The sequence below is a fragment of the Mauremys reevesii genome, linkage group 7 (assembly GCF_016161935.1).
Source record: "Mauremys reevesii isolate NIE-2019 linkage group 7, ASM1616193v1, whole genome shotgun sequence".
NCBI classification, from domain to species: domain Eukaryota; kingdom Metazoa; phylum Chordata; order Testudines; family Geoemydidae; genus Mauremys; species Mauremys reevesii.
The window spans coordinates 93,666,590-93,685,763 of record NC_052629.1 but is presented as its reverse complement, the minus strand read 5'-3'; the positions used below and the strand labels follow the sequence as shown (position 1 = coordinate 93,685,763).

The following is a 19,174-nucleotide window of genomic DNA, read 5'->3' as shown; positions in this document are numbered from 1 at the left end:
TTCTGCCACAACAGGAAGAGGCAGAATGGATCACACTTGGGGTTCATCTACTCCAGTATCTTGTCTCCAAGAGCAGCCAACACCAGATAGTTCAGGGAAAGGAAATCTGCAGTAGGCAGTGATGGGATAACTGCCTCCTTGTAGTTAGAAATTGGCTTGTCTCATTGCTTCCAAAACACCTGCTTATTTTTAATGTCTTTTCTAACTCTGGTTATTCTCATTAACTATGCAAGTGTCTGATATCCTGAATCCTGCAGAGTTTATGGCCTCAATGATGTCATGTGGGAATGAGTTACACAGGCTAGTTCTACATTATCTGATGGTGAACTGTGGTGGAATTCAGTCCCCCATCACTTAAATCTGCGAATAGAAATTGAACATATCTTTTTAAAAGCTATGCCTTAAGCAATTGGGCTTGATGTAGAAATCACTAGGTGTGGTTCTCTGGGTTGTGAAATGCCAGTCAAATTAGATGATCAGAGTGGTCACCTCTAGTAAGAACATTCATGAACTGAGCAGGTGCCTGCATGAGCAAAACCAACCCAACTGTCACTCAATTGTCAGTTTCTTAGCCCAAAGGCTGACTTGTATTTAGAACACCTTGAACACAATATTGAGGGGCTCCTCCCGCTACGGCTATTTGACAGTAACCCACCTCTGTAACTCAATGTTTCACAGGGAGGAGAAGGGCTACTGTCTACTGAGCAACCTTGTACCTCAACGTGTGTGTTTTATGCAAGGGTGGAGTCTTTCTTGAAAGCAAGCAGCATTATTAATAAAACTCATTGCAAGAGCAGCTAGAGGCTAACCAGCTCAGTCTCACCATGCTAGGCACTGTGCAAACAATTGTGTATTGTAGGAGCAGTTAGGGACCCCAGGATAGCAACCACTGTATAAACAACATAAAAAGAGGCCCTGCAGTAAAGGATCTATAAAGAGACATGGCAAACAGAAGGCAGCATGATAAGCAGCAGTCACAGCATCACATTTGCCTAACGTTTAACTTCTTGTAGATTGCTCTGCCGAGGAAGAGGAGAGCTTTAAGGAAGGGCTGTGAAAGATGACATAGGTGTTGAATGTTTACAGAAAATACACAAAGAGCTAAGATCCACACATCAACAGTATTTGAGGATCCACGCCTTATTTTTGTTGCCCTAATGTAGCCAGATTGATCACCAGCAGCTTAAGAAGGCAGTTTTTGGTATGTGTTAGTTGGAGGATAAGGGGATGATGGCTTTACAGATTTGGATAGGGAAATTTTCCCCATAGGAAAAGGGCAGCATAGGACAATGCACAAAAGTGGTGGTGTGAGAGAGGGTATTTAAAACAGGAGTGGAGAAGTGTAGAAAATGGCCTCAGCTGGTCAGATGGGAGCTGTTGAGGTTTACACTATTTCTGTTTTCCTACTCATTTATTCACTAGACTAGATTAGGGAGCTAGATTTGAGGACATCAGGGATCTTAAGACGGGGTGGAAGCAGCAGGAAACCCCACCCCCAGAAAGAGAACCAGCTACAATGGCCCACTCAGCAGGCCACAAGGAAGCAAGATTTAGTAGTAGGATGGCTATGAGGCAGCTTTGGATAAGTTCAAAAAGCTAACAAAGTACAAGGGGAGCAGTGGTTGGGAATCACAATGCCCTGGGGGGGAAAAAAAACCCTCCTCATTCTAATCCTACACCAGCTCAATTGCTGTTTCTTCACTGAGCAGACAAGGCCCTTGTATGTCACCTTCAGACTTCAGAAGTTAACAGGCAAAGTACCTGACTGAGAAGGCAACTGCTGTGAGTGTACCTCCATCTACTCATCTGGGAATGCACATCAGAAGCACTTCTTGTATCTACACTATTTGTGCAGGATCTCACACAGGCATTTACCCAGCTCAGGAGCTTTTCCTCTTTTGCAACTAGCTCATAAGCTGCCACAAGCCACCTCCTCACCCTGCTTTCCTTGCAGACTACAGATCTGATTATAGAGTAGTGGTAGTAAGACAGTCAGAGTAGACTAAACTAGATGGAAATAGATTTGTTCAGGCACCTCCAACTCTGAACTTGGCTCATGCCCTTCAAGTTTATCAAGAGACACAGAGCAACTTCTCTCTTCAGAGGGATTTGACAGAGCTGGGTTGACAGCAGCAGGGTTGCTGCTGCAGAGACCTACTTACCTCCTTATATCTTTTTTTTAAACTGCAACTTCCTCACAAGAGGAAACTGCTGAGAAGCAGTGAGATCAGCCTGCGGCTCTTTCCCCATGCAGCATGGGCCCTATACAACCCTGAAGAGGAAGTTCCCCATCAAAGCAGCATGAATAAGGCTGTAAATCCTGCAACAGCTGAGAAATTCCTTCCTACTGTTGCCTCTCAAAGGGTATAGCTTAGACCTAGACCATGCTCAGAGGTGAACTGGAAAGGACTAGTGCATAATGCAATGGCTGAGGACTCTGTAGACCTGAGTTCAATTGCCAATTCAGCTACACATTTTTCCTAGTGTTACTGAGTCCCTACTCCTGCCTAGGGTGACCAGACAGCAAGTGTGAAAACTCGGGACTGGAGTGGGGGGTAATAGGCACCTATATAAGACAAAGCCCCCAAAAATCAGGACTGTCCTCATAAAATCGGGACATCTGGTCACCCTACTCCTGCCCCTGGTCTTGTCTATTTAGATTGTAATCTTTGTGATAGCTATGTGTATTTACAGTGCCTACCACAATGGCACCTCCACTGTCCTTTGAAGTTCCAGGCACTACTATAATAGTGGCTTAAGTATTCAGTCTTGAACTGTTTCATTCCATAAAAATCACTCCCACAAGCTTAGACCAGTGCACCATGCATGGTTCTGGTTTACACAAGACACAAGTATACTCTCATCTGTTACAAGTGTTTATTTTGCTGGAAAAAGAGAGGCGGTCAAACGATGCTAAACTTCAGAGAGAAGGAGAGTTACAGGTTATAATCCAAAAATAATATTGGGGCAGAAGAGACGACTCCAGACTGCAGGCTAGAACTAAGGGGAGCAGAATTCGCAATACTACGTTAAGATTAATATTTCATAGTTAACTAAGACTGGTTATTCACCTTTAAAAAAACAAACATACTATTAAACAAGCAAGCTACAAACTGAACTGCAAGAGGAAGACAGTAATCCCAAGCACGTCTCCAAAAAAAGAGAGTAAAATGGCACTGCAACTACTCTAGCTCAAAAGCTGGGCTTAGATTGGGTAAAGGGTATTAAGGTCCCAGAGAGCAGCAAAGAATAATGGCTCTAGGGTCATGGAAAAATAAAAGGCCAAAAAATTATTTAAAGCAATTTCTGAAAAATAGAAAAGGAAGTTAAGAAGTTACTATTCACTACACTTTGAAGAGAGACAAATGTCCATTAAGAGTAAATGCATTAGCCGTGATCAGTATGCTTTGAAGCCCAGCACAGTTTGACACGTACGATATAGATTTCACGTGCAACAGGAACCCGACGTCCAGCCGCACATATCCTACCTGAAAGATAAAAAGCACAATTCATTCAAAGGCCTAAAGACAGATTTCTGCCCTCAAATACACTCAGGCCACCTTGAGTCTCCTGTACAAAGAAGAGGTGCATTTCCTAGAGAAGAAGTCAACCTATCTGTTCCTGAAAGCCACAAAAATCAACATGAGAAATCCTTAATGGTTATGGCATTAATGAGGTTCCTGTTTCCAAGCTCTGTGTTAACTGGGTCCAAAACCAAAGACATAAAATTGGGCTTCATGTTTACTTCTTGGTCGTGGCTGTGATTTGGTCAAACAAGTTCAGGCTTTTGCTTTTACCGTGAAGAGCTGCTTGTTTATAGAATTCATTGCATTTATAGAGAAAACCACTTCATGTGTAATTATACTCCATTTATTTCCTCTGTTAGAGGCAACTGTATGTAAACTGACCTCCAAACTCTGAAAAAAACCTAAGATTATATTTGTTCAGGAATGGGTCCTCAATGACTGAGTTTTGAAAAAAGTTACTCCAGAGCATGTGCAGGCAGCCCTCCCACACTGGAATCCATTTCAAGTTTTCAGTTAAGAGATTAAGTTTCTAATTTTTAGACAGCCTTCCTAATCTGACCAGTACAGCATATCTGAGTCCGCAGGCAGATCTAGTGCTTCTGCTGATGCTCATTTTGCCAAGCAGCAAAACAAAATTAACTAAACCGATTCTGTTCATAGCTGCTGTTCAGAATTCCTTAGGCAGAGCTAGGAAGCCAACAACCAAGTCAGTTTCACTTTATAGCTGCTTGGCAAAGCAAACACCACAGCAGGGGCTGAAGCAGCAGAATTCTCATCCTGGCCCTTCCCTACCAACAGCCAGCTGGTGTGGGGAGAAGAGAAAGCTCCTTTTACCAGTAGTTAGAGGGCAATGGAGCGCCGAGCCAAGTGGACCTCTAATAGCCAGAGCCTGATACCGAAGACCTAATGTTCACATGGGGCCCAGGATGGACATCCTGATTAAAATCCCTGTACCCACCCCCGCTACTGGGGTGACAAGAAATGCACAGAGGGCTTCTATCAGTACATTGACCTGGTCCTTTACAACAGGCCTGCTCCACCTACTTCTAGGTGGCAGGGAAGATTTTTCCAAGGACAGAGAGTAGTTCTGCTTCTTAGAATGTGCCTAAACAAATTTTTATAGGAGGCATCTGCTATGTTGTAGCTATTGGTATGAGTGGACCAATTAAACAATCTCTGTAGTTTAATACAGTTAAGTGTAGCACTCAAGTTATGGCATTAACAAAACTCTGTTCAAATATCTTCTCTGAAATGCAGTAGCATCAAGACCTCCAGCCCATTTAGAAGCTCATCTTCTTGCTGTGGATCTAAGTTTCCAGAACATGGACTAAAAATAGCTCCCCAGGTTGAGGTTGTTCTTGCTCACAATTCAAAGACAGCTTGAATTAAACAAGAAGAGAGAATTAAGAAATCAGATAGCTCAGTCTCCAGAAGATTTTGGGTGAAGTCTTCAAAAGCACTAAAGTGACATAGGAACCCAAGTTAACAGGGGTTAGGCACTTTTGAAAATTTTACCTTTTGGCCTTTAAACAATGGCCAAGAAATTTAGGTTTAAACACCCCATTTACTTTACACAAGGTTTCTTTTAATAAAGTTTAAAGTGCCCGAGGACCCTACTTACTAGCAGAAACTGCTTCCTGAACACAGACTCTCAGCAGCTGACTTTAGGGATTAAGGGTAAAATGTTCCAAAATGCCTAAATGATTTAGGAGCCTAAATCCCAACAGACATGGTGTCTTGTATTCAGCTTGGTGTCTTCTTGCACTGAAATTGAAACCTATTACAAGATTCATTGCAACCCTATATGAACCTAACAGCTAATGAACTTTTGAGAGAGGATGCAGAATGGCCTATTCAGTGGGGGAATCAGTAGATAACTCTCCAATGCACTGCAACAAAAGCAACCCCCGGAAATGCACTGCCTCAGCCTCTTTTGCTGTCATCAAACAAGTCATTGAAGAACAAAATGCTACTACCTGGGCTAAACTCAGCTCAGACTACAATGCTGTTATTTGAGTCAGAAACTCTCATTACTTTTACATTTGAACCCTGGCCACATGCAAGAGGAGCCCCGGCAGATTCCCAGGTCCTTCCCGCTAGGAGTGGTGCAATGACAAGGTGAGAACCTTTATGCAAAGTGAGCTGAGTGAAGAATCCAACCTTATAAAGTGAAGTCCCTCCCACAACAACAGACTGGTAGGAGAACTGGACAGACCAGCTACCCCAGGTGTGTAAGAGGGGACTCAAATTTAAGCTGAGAATTCTAATCCTCCATCATCATCTGTCAAATCCTCTGGCCCCTCCTAGGTCACCTAGTATCACTGGAGGCCATGCCATAAGCTTCCAACTGTTTAAACTGAGACAAGTTAAAGCAGTTGTGGGTGAATGCTCGTGTTCCTTGGGAGCAGGCATTATGGTAAACAGGATGCTCGTTGGCAGGAACAAACAAGACAGTGACCATTATCCTCAATGCAAGACATTCTCCTGACTCTCAGGCAACTTGCAAGCTCCAAATATTATTTTGTGAACAGTATTTGTGGTAGTTCAGACCAGTAAGACAGTGCACCTGCCCTGAAGGCCTTAACTCCCTGATTCACCTCTGCTCCTGAAGTCCCAAGAGGAGCAAACAAGTGCCAGTAATTTCTTTCATCTTTGACTCGTTCAGCGCATGTGCCCTCCCACTTCCTAAATTAGACTACTATAGCTCCCTCTCTGTGGGGGCTCCCACAAGGCCACTGGGAAGATTCATCTAGTACAGAAGAGACTGCTCAGAGGAAACTACACCCATGATCCACACAATAGTTGTAAGTCATTTCACCTGGAAATTCGTGTTCACTGCAAGTTACAATGCCCTAGATATTCTGGGTCCTAAATAGCTTCCCACAACATCACATCCCAGTACATGAGTTTGAAGGAACACCGCCAAGGGGGAGGGGAGGGGAAGGCAGAGCTCTCAACAACCCTGTCATCATAAATCTGAGCTTATTCTTAGAGTATAGTGACAACTGTAATCATGCTCTGGCCTTTAACTGCAGGAATTTGAATCCCCTTGACAATTAATCCCCTGGCTGTATCCCCAAAATTCCATTTCTGGTCTTATTCATGTACCTGTACAGTAGCAGCACAGGCAATATAAAACATGCCCTATTTGGGGGAAATGTTCCAAGCCCTACATGTACACCTGTTTCAGTTATATGCACAATGCACTGGATACTCTGATGACAGATACCTCAGAAAAACAGGCATTATTTCTGGACTTGACTCAGTTTACATTTCATTTTTACATCCTGGCTTTGGAAAATGTCTACTTCCAAGTAAAAGGCCTGAAGTATGATTGATTTAAAGTCCTAACAAGGATCAAAGCTTTGCCAAATGCCTGACAAGTGAAATTCAGAGTTTAATAGGTGTAAGGCACTTTTCGCTAGCATCCAGCGATACAGGGCCAAACATGCCCCTGTAGCACCATGTATGTTAGGTACTTAGAACCTAGGAAGAGGATCCCCATGTCCTCAAAGTATCAGGATAAAAACCTATGAACTAGACCGGAAAGTGCTCTCACCTCCGACTCAAAACGCAGAGTACCGCGCCCTGTCTGCATACGACTCCCGCCCGAACCGCTGAACATCGTAGAGGGAGGCCCGAGCGACCGACGAGACTGGAGACAGCTGACAACGTTCATAACCGTACGCCTCTCCGACGGTGGTGGCCGCGGTTGCCGTGCGGCGCAGGGGGCTTCTATCCCGGGTGTAATAGGTGGAGGATGCGGCTGCTGCAGCGGCAGTTGCAGCTGCAGCTACTGCTGCTGCTGCTGCTCCCGGGGTTGGCAGCAGCGCTCTATCATAAGGGTCTAGGGTAGCAGTGAGGCGATTGGCCATGGCTGTGGTGGCGGCCATGGCTGTGGTGGCGGCCATGGCTGTGGTTTGTACTTGGGAGTATTGCGCATACTGCGAATACTGGGCCATTGTTTGCTCTGCATAGGCGTCGTACGCAGATGCCGTAGCATAGGGCCTCACGCGATATCTTTTGTAGTAGTCGACCATTGCTCCATACCCATCATCGTAATACATGGTCTCCCCATAGCCCGCGGGGTAGGGAGTGCGCACCGCTCCGTACTGCTCATTATAGGTTTCGGTAAAGTCAGGCACTTGCCCCGTGCGATCTACCGGACACTCTTTAGACCAGTGCCCTTCTTTCCCGCACCGATAGCAGCCGCTCTTGTCTCCCATCCCGGGCGCGGTCCTGAGCCGACTGGTGGACAACTGCACGTGCATCCGCTTGCCTTTAAGAAACAGACGCAAGAATGGTTGCTATAATAAATTGACGCCACATGGAAAACCACAAGATTTGTAACAAAACAAAGCATATTAAATCTTGATTTAAAATGTATCAAGACAAGCTGATCGATTCACCCCCTCAATACATCTAACCAGATAGCTACAATTATTGAGCATTCTGCCCATGAGTCAAACCAACAATTTTACCCGTCAGCTTTTACGGGATATTGGCTCCTCACTGTCTACTAAGATTTACCCACGTGAAGTGGTGCGGAGCCCCAAGAATAGACAGAACTCCCAAGATCTCCAGTGATTGTATCGGTCTTGGAATGGTTATTGATGGAACTCTGGAAGGAAACATCCTGACAAATCCCAAGATGACTTTTCAGAAGATATGCATATAATGATTGTCAGAGCAGACCAGGAACAACACAGCATGAACTACCATACTTAGCAAGCGGGTTCAAGTTCAAGAAAGTTACATACATTGGCAGCCCAAGTACAATTCAAAATGGTCTAGACTCCCAGGCCTGGTAAAGGCTGGGCATTACCAGAGACGTACAATAAGCTCATACCACAGCAATCTTATGGCAGGCGATTTGCAGAGCAGCTAAACAAAAAGGAACCACGTGCCCACCATCCAGGCCACAGGGGAGACCAGGAGATGTTAACTGGCAGAAAGGGCATGGAGATGCTCCTACCAATGTCCAAAGAGATCTTTAACCCCCTTTTTAAAACACAAAGCCTGAAGCACCTGATGGGAAAAAGTAGCAGGATGGATATAGAAGTCATGGGCTGTGTGGACAAAGCATTGTAGAACTATTGCATGTGCTTGGGGTTTTCCATTGCTTATGGTCAGTTTTGTGGAAAAACATTTTCTTCTGACACTGAAGTCAGTGGGAGCTGCTCTGAATGTCAGGCCACTTATTTAGATGCCTTTACAGCAATCTTGACATGCAAGTTTAGACTGCCAAGTTTGAAAGCACTAATCAAATTGTGTAAGGCAATCTTTCCATGCAAGTTAGCTATAAACCTCTGGATCATTAACAGTTTTGTAAGAGCAATTTGCTCTTCCACCTCAAATGAAAAAGCTACACATGAAATTTCTCACACTGCAAGCACTTTGGCTGCATGTTTAGTCTGCGAACCTAACCTAGAACTAACCTGCTGTTCTGTTTTCAATATCAGTGATTCCTGCAGAACTCAGTGCTAGATTTTTCTTTGGCAGTTTTTTTTGCCAAGATGGCTCCGCTGAATACATACAGCAAGTGAGCTTCTCCTTGCAGAGGAGGCAATCTATTCTATTTAGTTTCTTATACCATACACCTTAGAACAGCAAGAATGCTGTAGTTGCATGCTAGATGTAGATGATGTACTACAAAGAAAGTGGATTTGCCAGTTAGCCCAAAGCAAAGGAGCATTTCAGACCAGAAACTGTCTACTTGTCCTACTGTCAAAACTTTGAGTGACAAGAGACTGAATAGAGACACTACAAAGGAGTTCTTGGTGTGAAACAGCCAATACTTCAAGGAGCATAATGTAGGGATCCTTGTGGTTTTGGTATTAAGTTCAGATTTAAGTATAGCACTTTTGCCAGCTAATCTGAAAAATATTTAGTTGTTTTAATTACTGAGTTACTTGCTACTTTCAGTGTATTAAAGCTATTTATTGATCACCATTCTTGTGCTTTGCAATGTAAAAAGCAGAGGTGAGAGGGTCCCTCCAACTGGGTGACACCGAAGGAACTTCTGCACATGAAGCTGGAAAAGAAAAAAGCATTGTAACCACAACATGCAACCTCTATCTCCAACATAGTATCCGGCCCTCAGCAGCATTCAGAGAGTCAAAGCCCAGATTATATTCTACATCAAGAGCCACCATTTCAGTTAGATGTTACAGAACATAAATCACAACAGAATCCAGTAATCCTTTAGCCAGAAGGTCCATAAACAGTCCCAGTTTAAACTGCACAAGTTAACTTGCCAACTTGACTTACCTTAAATTACAGAAATATAGCCAGTGTTTACAGTAGCAAAGCAATTTACCACTACGGCACTTACCTGACAGAGAAGGACACCATTGCATTCGCCCTCTATGGTGCTTCACATCAAGTGTTTGAGATGGATACTAAACAGGTAGGAAAGTGCTGTAGGCTCAGGGCTGGAAAGCTAGATATACGATACTTGACCATAGCAACCTACCAAATAAACTCTGCAGTAAGAGTTGAGCAGCCCTTTTTATATTCCATTTTATCATGAGGGATGGACTAGATTAACCCAAAGGCACTTTCCATGCTACTCCAATGTAGATCAGATAGACTTGTCACACAGAATCCTTAAAAAAGTGTATATTCGCCACAGCAGTCTGCCAAGACATCGCATGGCCAGAAATACCTCTGCACAGTTCCAGTTAAAAATAGCTATTCTTAGACAGCTGTCAGGAGCTTGAGGCCACTATTTGGGTGTACATTTGACTGAAATGAGCATGCCCTCTTGTTCTCAAGCATTTCTTTGAACAAGTCCCATCTGGGCCTTCTGCCTCAAACATCACTTCAGCGAAAGGGATATGGTCCGCCAGAATGCATATCTGTGAAGATGGTCTGGGTGCAACATGGCCAACTTCCTCATGTTATAGATCAGTGGTCCCCAACCTTTTTTGTCTGGCGGGTGCCAGACAACGAGCCACGGAGGACCGTGGTGGCGGACGAGCATCCGTCAAAATGCCGCCAAGCGGCAACGTCAATAGGTGTCGCCGCCAAAATGCTGGCGACAAGCATCATCATCCAGAGGCGTCACCACCGAAATGCCGGCGGCATTGCCTCTGGATGACGCTGCCTGTCGGTGGCATTTCGGTGGATGCTAGTCCACTGGCCAGTACATGGGCGCACTTAGATGCCCTGGAGGGTGCCATGGCACTTGTGGGCACTGCGTTGGGGACCCGTTATAGATCAAGTGTACCATTTTCAAAATGAAAGGTGCACACCATGTCACTTTTGAAAACAGGTCTTAAGAGGTTAAGTGACTTGTGTTTTTGAAAATGTTACCCCTAATGGTGCTTGTGTTTTCAGAAGCAAGTAATAAAGTCGCACTCAAAAAAACAAACAAAAAAAAAAAAAACAAGTAACGTCATATTTTATATATTCTAGATTTCCCACACACACTGTGGTGTAGTGTACCATACTGGCAGCCCTGAAAGCTGAAATAACTTATCTATAAAATAGGTCTGGAACTACCGGTGCCCGCACAATGTGCCAGCATCCCCACCCAGACAACATGTCTCAATCCTGACCTGGAGGGCCACGTCGAAGAGAGGCGGGTTCATCCTCCATGGCCAGTTCAATCTTTGAACTTTCAGTGTGTTTATGAAAGGTGCACACCTGTTCAACAGGAACTGGGCTAGAATCCACCAGCTTATTTCATGGGAATTATGGAAGTGCTATGAGTAGGCTTGGAAGAATTTGATTTTTAATCAGAAAACATCTATTTCACTGTACATACACTAACCAGTGGAAAAAATATTTCCATCGATAATTAAAATTTACAGATAGGCAACATAAGAAAAATGCTGCTTGATAACTTAAGAGTTTGATTGAAGGATATTTACTTTGTATATTTTAATATGTGATGTTGACACTGTGTTTTAACTATTATTAATCTTTAATGTTTTGAATCTCAATGTCTACTGTCATTAAATAACTATTGTCTGACCCTCCCTCCCCTAATTTCACACAACTGTGAACATTTAAAGCAATTTTTTAAATTTTTGTTGATTTAAAATAATCAATACTATCCAACAAAATATTATACAGGTCTGTTGCATCTTACGCGTATTTAACATGCGCGATTTCAACTTTACGCAGTCAGCAAAAAGAAAAAAAAAATTTTAATACTGTACCTGTAGTGCAGGCGATTCCGCCCGTCATTACACTCAATGTAATTTTGATTAAGCACGTAAAGCGAAGATCGCTTAACGTGCAGACTGCGGAATGTAACCCCAGCATAAGATGCGACAGATTTATAAACATAAAATTCTGCCAACCCTAGCTTTGGGGTGCTAGCAGCTTTTGGTCACTGAGCCTGGGACAGAAGAATTAGTGGCAAGGTGCAAAACACCCTTTGTTTCATAGTCTGAATATAACCAGTTGAGAGAGTTCTATTTCTGCTTGTCACTAGAAGATGGAAACCAAATAGCCTACATATGGTGCAGAGAAGTTTATTAGTAGAAACACGAAACAAGTGCTCATGCATTAATAGCAGCACTGCCACAAGCTTCAAATGGCTAATCTTCCTAAGATCCCATTAATTTCTATGTAGGCCATATGGGTATGTGCAATGCAGCGTTTTAGACCCAAAGACAGTCAGGCCTCCAGGCACACACCCTCTCTTTTACAGAGCTGCCTAAAGACACCTGGCTGCTGCTTCTAAGAGAAGACAAATATTCTGTTCTAAACAGAAAAGCAGCTGTTTCTTTACTAGAAATTATGCCTACAAAACCTTAACAGGTTAACTTTTGGGATGAGGTGTTGAGAGATGCAGCATCACTTTCAATGGTTGTACCAGACATGCCCATTAGCTGAGGTAGAGTTTCACAGCCTAACTCCCAAGACTAGATAGGGTGTATCCATTGTAGGACCCAAAGCTCTGTGCACAGGTGTAACATGACAGTCTACAAATCCACTTGCTTTCCACATTGCAGTAACAGATGGCTTTTGTACGGCTGGAGCAGAGACAGCTCATGCAACCAAACATTGGAATTGACAAAAACAAAAATTGACATCTGTTTTGTTGCCACTGCTCAGTGTTGATAAATGGAAAGTATTCCCTGCTACGTGCATTAATCTGAACACTTACTGAGTTCCTAAATTAGCTGAAATCAACTCCGTAAGAGATCTGGGCACCACTCTGGTCAAGTCAATGGAAACCACTGCACAGTGTGCAGTAGCAAAGTGCTAAGGTATATAAGGGATGGGATGGAGAATCCTGAAGATATAATGCCATTCTATAAATCACTGGGACACCACCACCTAGAGTACTGCATTCTATTTTGGTCACCCCTGCTCCATAAAGTATGCATCAGAAACAGATGAGAGCAAAAGACAGGTGATGAGAATTATGAGCCTGAAAAACTCTCATATGAAGCGATTAAATGAATGGGGCTGTTTATCTTAGAGACAAATGAGAGAATGTGATAGGAATACACAAAACAACAAATGGGATAGAGGCAGTATACAAAAACATGGGGATATTCCACAACACTGATAGGAGCAATTTTAAAACAGGTCAAAGGAAACACTATTTCCACACTGAGCACAATTCACATGTGGAACTCACTACCTCAAGGTATCACCAAGATAAAAAACTAAGCAGGATTCAAAGAGTATTGACCATTTACAGGGATAAAGATAGCCAGAACAAGAACAGTAAGTGTTATAAAAAAATATAAGTTTGGAAGAGATTTAAATTCTCCTGCTTCAGGGCAAGAGCTAACCTCTGCTGGGGTCTAGTTATCCCATCAATGCTATTACAGGGTCCCCTGAAGCTTCTGCTGAAGCAGTTGGCTGGTGTCAGACAGGATACCAGACTAGAAAGACCACATCTCTGATCCATTCTGGTAATTCCCATGCTCCACAGCTCAAGAGTTCCAACAGAACAAGTCAATATCAATTCATCCTCTACCATGAACTCCCATTTTTTAGTTGACTAAGTCAATTTGTCTCAGGCTAAGTTTGTAGGTAGAGTCTTCAAGATATCTCTCAGCCTTTTTACAATGCTTAAGGCAGCCAGGGAGGTTTTAAGTAGACTTGGTAAGTCAGTCAGTTGACTGGTCAAATAAGGTCAATTGATTGCCTATTCAGTCAAATACTCCAGCAAGATTGCCATGGCCTACCATTCTGACTGCATTATGGTGCCATTCTTTCATTTTTAAACCCTCTACTCCTGAGGGAATTCTGCACCAAAAAAAATTATGCACACAATATTTTAAAATTCTGCATATTTTTTTGTCAATAAATAAATGTAGCTCCAGCATGGCAGCCGGAAGCAAAGGCTGCTCACTGGCTGCACTGAGGTCGGAGATCACCCTGAAGCCCCCACCTCCTGCAGTACAGGGACTCGGCAGTGAGGCTGCACCTGACTTGATACAGTGCAAGGGCTGGGCCTGCCCCAGAAACACCCTGGGGCTCTGCCCCTCTGTGCTAGGTGCACCAGATGTGGGTAGGCAGGCTCAGCCCAGCAGGACCTAAGTGTGGAGGGGCTTACTGGGGGGGGAACCAGATGTGGGACAATCTGGGTGCAGCAGCTCAGTGGGAGATCTGGATGCACAGGGGTTCATTGGGAGGTTCCGGGTGCAGGGGCAATGGGACTCTGCAGGGGATCAAGGTGAAGGTGACTGGGGTTCAGCAGGGGGGTATGGGTGCGGGGAGATGGGGGAGCTCCAAATGCCAGGGAAGTGGGGCTTGATGGGGTGGGGGTCAAGGTGCAGCTGCTTGAGGATCAGTGGGCTGGGGGGCTCATCAGAGGGGTCCAGGTGTAAGGGCTTGTCAGGGTGAGGGTTCAATGGGCCTGCTTAACGGTGGAGCCCCAGCTGTGGCCAAAGGGATGCTGGTCTCCTGCTCCTCCTGCGATTCCCCTCCCCTCACTCTCACATTTCCCCTCCCCCTGCCCTATTCTACTCCCCTTCCTTCCCCACTGCCTCTTCCCCCACTCCCTTACCCACCCCATCGTGGGCACTCACTGTTGCACACAAAACAGGAAGGCTCCTAGCACACAGAAGGGGAGTACAACTGGCACTAGGATCCAGGAGGCAGCGTTCAGCTGCAGAGTCAGGGGAGCCAAGACAGCCTCCTTCAGATGGGTAGCTCTGTGCATGCAGAAATGGGGTTACAAGCTGGTGCCCCCCTTCATGTGCAGAGGAGGCGCTGCCTGCAGTCGCTGGAGAAAAAGCCATGCAAGCTTGGGTGAATTGACCTCCATCATTGTGGCTTGTGATAGGGTGGGATCTGAGTTACTACAGATAATTCTTTCTTGGGTGCTGGCTGGTGAGTCTTGCCCACATGCTCAGGGTTTAACTGATCGCCATATTTGGGGTTGGGAAGGAATTTTCCTACAGGATAGATTAGCAGAAGCCCTGGGGTTTTTTTTGCCTTCCTCTGCAGCATGGGGCACGGGTCACTTGCTGGAAGGTTCTCTGCCCCTTGAAGTCTTTAAACCATGATCTGAGGACTTCAGTGGCTCAGAGACAGGTTTGATACAGGAGTGGGTGGGTGAGATTCTGTGGCCTGCATTGTGCAGGAGGTCAGACTAGATGATCATAATGGTCCCTTCTGACCTTAAAGTCTATGATTCTATGATTCATGTGCCCCCCCATGCTGCATCTCTGTTTCAAGGGGAGCAATCTCCCAAAAAAACCTCCATTCCCCCCCCCCCCAAGCGCGTCCCTGTTTTCTGCAGGGAAGCACAGGAATTCTGCAGGGGGGGGGAAAGAGAATACAGGGGGACATTTTTGGGGGGGCAGGATCAGTCATGCAGCATCCCCCCCAGGAGTAACCTTCATTTCACTTTTTTTCACATTCTTCCGAGTCAAAGTAACTCAGCTAAGTAACTTTTTTTTGTAATTAGGCTAACTGTCTAAGGCTAAACCTATTGGAGACTAACGACTTACTCTTGTTTGTTCCTGTTCTAATAAATTGGTGGTTTAAAAAAAAAAAAAAGAGACAATTTTTACGGACCAGTCTAATGTCTAACACTGGTCTTAACCTTATAAAGATCAGGAATGCAAGTCTGATCGTCTTTGGTTTTGCAGGACTACTGGGAGATCTCAGAGCTCTAACAATGTAAAGGATAAATAAATAAAGGCTTCCTTATTCAAAAAGGTTGACTGATAACTGAAGTTCATTAGGAGTTAACAGAGAAAGAAAGTTATTGTCTAACTAAAAATCCCTTCTCCTCTTGATAACCTCAGCTTTCACTCTTCACTTTTGTGAGGTCATCACTGTCTCATGATTAGAGAAGCAGACTCACACCATAAACAAAACCCAAATTTCTGGTGTAGGAAAAAACAAACAAACCAGGAGTTTTAATTTAATAAATCTGTTCAGACCAACTTTATGCATCATAAAAAAAGCAGAGAAGCCCATTTCCTCCCTCCACCCCTCCTTGCAGGTCACCTTTAACATCTTTTGGAAGGAAAGATCTCTTGTTTAACACCTTTTAATAATTGCACAAAGCTTTAAATACTCCTAAAGATGAGGGACCAACATGTCTGGTCTCGTGCAAGCTCCTGCCACATTTCTGCCATGCCCCGCAATCTCAACCCTGCTATTCAAGTCCCGGGCTTCCGCAAACACACAGTTCTGCCCATGAAACTCAATGCCCCCTGCAATTCCAGTCCTAGTCTCCCCACAGCTATGTCAATACCCTTCAATCTCCTGTAACACTTTTTCAACCATAGATGCAGCCACAGGACTATTAAATGTATGACAAACAGTTCTCCAGAGAAGCAGCACTGAATTACCTAGTTCGTTAACCAGACGTACTTAACTGAAAGTATTTCTCAAATCCAATGAAAGCACTTTTCTAACTTAAACCATGGTTTTTGTTCATCCAATTCCTAAACAACTCCCCAAGAACTCTGCACTTCTTGTTGTGTTAAGCATCTACACTGAAAAACTCATCCAGACAACATGATCAGTCTGAACACTACCCAGGTACTCCATTTTTCATTCAGCACAATTAGGGCCCCATGACCAACAGATTTCCACCTGACCTGATCTTCGGGACAGAACCTGGTGCTACCTAGTCCTAGCGAAGGCTGCACTTGCCCTGGTTCATGTTTCACCTTGGAACTCTGTGTTGTCTAGGCCCCTGATGGCCTCCACCGCATCCTCAGCCCGCTCCATGTGCACAAAGGCATAGTCCTTCACTATGTCGCACTCGATTACCGGGCCATACTCTTCAAACTTGGCCCGCAGCTCCAGGTTAGTGCAGGTGGTGCTGATGTTGCCCACATGCAGCTTGGTGGAGGCCTTGCTCTTGTTCTTGCTGGCTTCCACGTTGATGCAGACACCATGCAGCTTGTGGTGATGCAGGTTACGGATGGCATCTTCGGCCGCTGTCTTGTCTTCAATGTGCACAAAGCCATAGTTTTTGATGATGTCACATTCCAGCACCTTCCCGTACTGCTCAAAGAGTGACCGGATCTCTTGCTCCGTTGCCTCCCGGGGCAGATTCCCAATGAAGAGTTTCACCATCTTGGCAGAGCCTGGCGGAAGAGGAAAGTGGTTTAAGGAGAAGCACTCATCCAAGTGCAATGCTCTTTTACATCTCTGTATTTATATGGCCCTCTTCACCACAGTATTGCCTCCATTTTATAGACGCAGGAGCTGAGGCACAGGGTAGATTAAATGACTTGCCCAGCAAGGAGTATAGCTGATCTGGGAATTGAACCCAGGTCTCCGGAGTTCCAATCCAGTATCCCATCCACTAGACTAGGGGTAGGCAACCTGTGGCACGTGTGACAAAGGCGGCGGCGGCAGGTGAGCTGATTTTCAGTGGCACTCACACTGCCCAGGTCCTGGCCACCGGTCCGGAGGACTCTGCATTTTTATTTAATTTTAAATGAAGCTTCTTAAACATTTTTAAAACCTTATTTACTTTACATACAACAATAGTTTAGTTATATATTATAGACTTATAGAAAGAGACCTTCTAAAAACATTAAAATGTATTACTGGCACGCAAAACCTTAAACTAGAGTGAATAAATGAAGACTCAGCACACCACTTCTGAAAGGTTGCTGACCCGTGCACTAGACTATCCTTCCTATATAAGCTTTACTAATACTCTTCAGTGATAGGGTCCTATCTACGTAGTCTATTGACATGAAAGCTAAGTACAATCAGGGGAGATGACCTATGTCCCATTAAAATTGTTCTTAACAAAGTAGGGAATTTGGTACCAGTGGCTTTGAATGGGGTTCTAGGCACTTTGCTGTTGGAGATGCACCTTTTGTAGGAAAGACAGAACTAAGGACCAGCATAATTCACTAAGATCCCATAGTACATTTTGTATAAACAAAGATGGTAACTACAGTCTCCAGGTCAAATCCTAACTCAGATAATTGCACTCTGCCTCCTAAATCCTCTCCTTGCACATTCAATAAACTTTTGTTGTTTGCTAAAGGGACGAGCACAGTTTGGACATAATGCCTCTATTTCAAGGACCTTACAGTTTTATCCACACTGGACAGGAGTGAAAGTATGGTATGGGCTTCCTGCACTGCTCTGGTGATTTAGCTGCTGGGGAGACAGTGCAATATTCTGATTTTGGAGATGCTCACAGGGGACATCTGAGTTAAGAGAAGTGTGCACATGCAAACACCCTTGTCTCAGGGCTGCGGCATCTTACATGCATTTTAAGTACAACACCGGCTCTGCCATCAACACCTTAATCCACTTCCTTCCTTTCGCATCCCCAGACCCTGAGCTACCTGATCATCTACATCCATGCCACCTCCAACCCTATCTCACATCCCCCTCTTGCCCTGTATCTCTATACATAAAGCCAGGGCCCTCACCACCTCTCCTGCCCTGACCCCCCCCCATGTACAGCACAGTCCAAAGCCTTCATTGGTGCCCCGTATATTCCCGTTTCCCATATAGCCCCTCAAATACACACTACCAATGGCCCTCATATTCCTCAGCTGCCCTCCAACTCCCACCTCTGTAACCCCCCTTGCACAGACAGCTCAAAGGCCTCACAGCATCCATTCCCCGTCCCCAGTTCCTCCCCCATACACATCCAAATCCCGCACTGGGACCTCTCCCGCCCCATACCCCCACCCAGCCCAGCCGCTCATACTCAGCCCCGTCCTAGAACCCCACGTCCAAATAATGCCCTGTGCTCTATAACCCTCCACCTCCAATCTGGGCCCTCACGGAGGCCCCTGCCCACTGGTCCCCATTCCCCACGCACAGAGCAGCAGGGCTGGGTAAGCCCCTAACCCTATCCCACCCCACCCCCACCCGTAGCCGCATCCCGTCCCTCAGCCCCGCAGACCCCCCCGCCCCAACCCACCGACACGGCCTGGGCCCCCGGCCTCCCCACAGACTCCGCCACATCCCCCTTCCCTCGTGTACCCACAAAGCAGGGCCCCAGCACGGCAACACGCCGGCCCCGAACCAAGACCAACCTCGCCAGCGACCGCGCCTCCTCTCCCCGCGAGCCACACAAAATGTCGGCTATAGCAGCGCGAGGCCCAGTCCCACCCGCTCGCCCACCCCGCCGCTTTCTCATTGGCCAGACGAGTGCACCGCGCACCTACTGGGCAGCACTGCGTGTCAATCAAGTGGAGAGCCAAGCAGAGCCCAAGAATCTG

The 19,174-nt window shown here is 45.3% G+C and overlaps 1 protein-coding gene across 3 annotated transcripts; it reads right to left on the bottom strand.

Annotated features, from left to right (window-relative positions):
* Window positions 1-2,863: 2,863 nt before the first annotated feature.
* On the bottom strand, window positions 2,864-19,091 carry LOC120368633 (RNA-binding protein 4B-like). Of its 3 annotated transcripts, XM_039480903.1 has the most exons (5): window positions 18,989-19,091; window positions 16,637-17,059; window positions 9,478-9,561; window positions 7,087-7,806; window positions 2,864-3,488 (listed from the first exon to the last, which is right to left on the bottom strand). In XM_039480903.1, the coding sequence occupies exons 2-4, from the start codon at window positions 17,046-17,048 to the stop codon at window positions 7,094-7,096; spliced, it is 1,209 nt and encodes a 402-aa protein (XP_039336837.1). In that variant the 5' UTR covers window positions 17,049-17,059; window positions 18,989-19,091; the 3' UTR covers window positions 2,864-3,488; window positions 7,087-7,093. The 3 variants fall into 3 exon arrangements, with proteins under 3 accessions (XP_039336837.1, XP_039336838.1, XP_039336839.1); XM_039480904.1 differs by lacking the exon at window positions 9,478-9,561; XM_039480905.1 differs by lacking the exons at window positions 7,087-7,806; window positions 9,478-9,561.
* Between the last annotated feature and the right edge of the window lie 83 nt (window positions 19,092-19,174).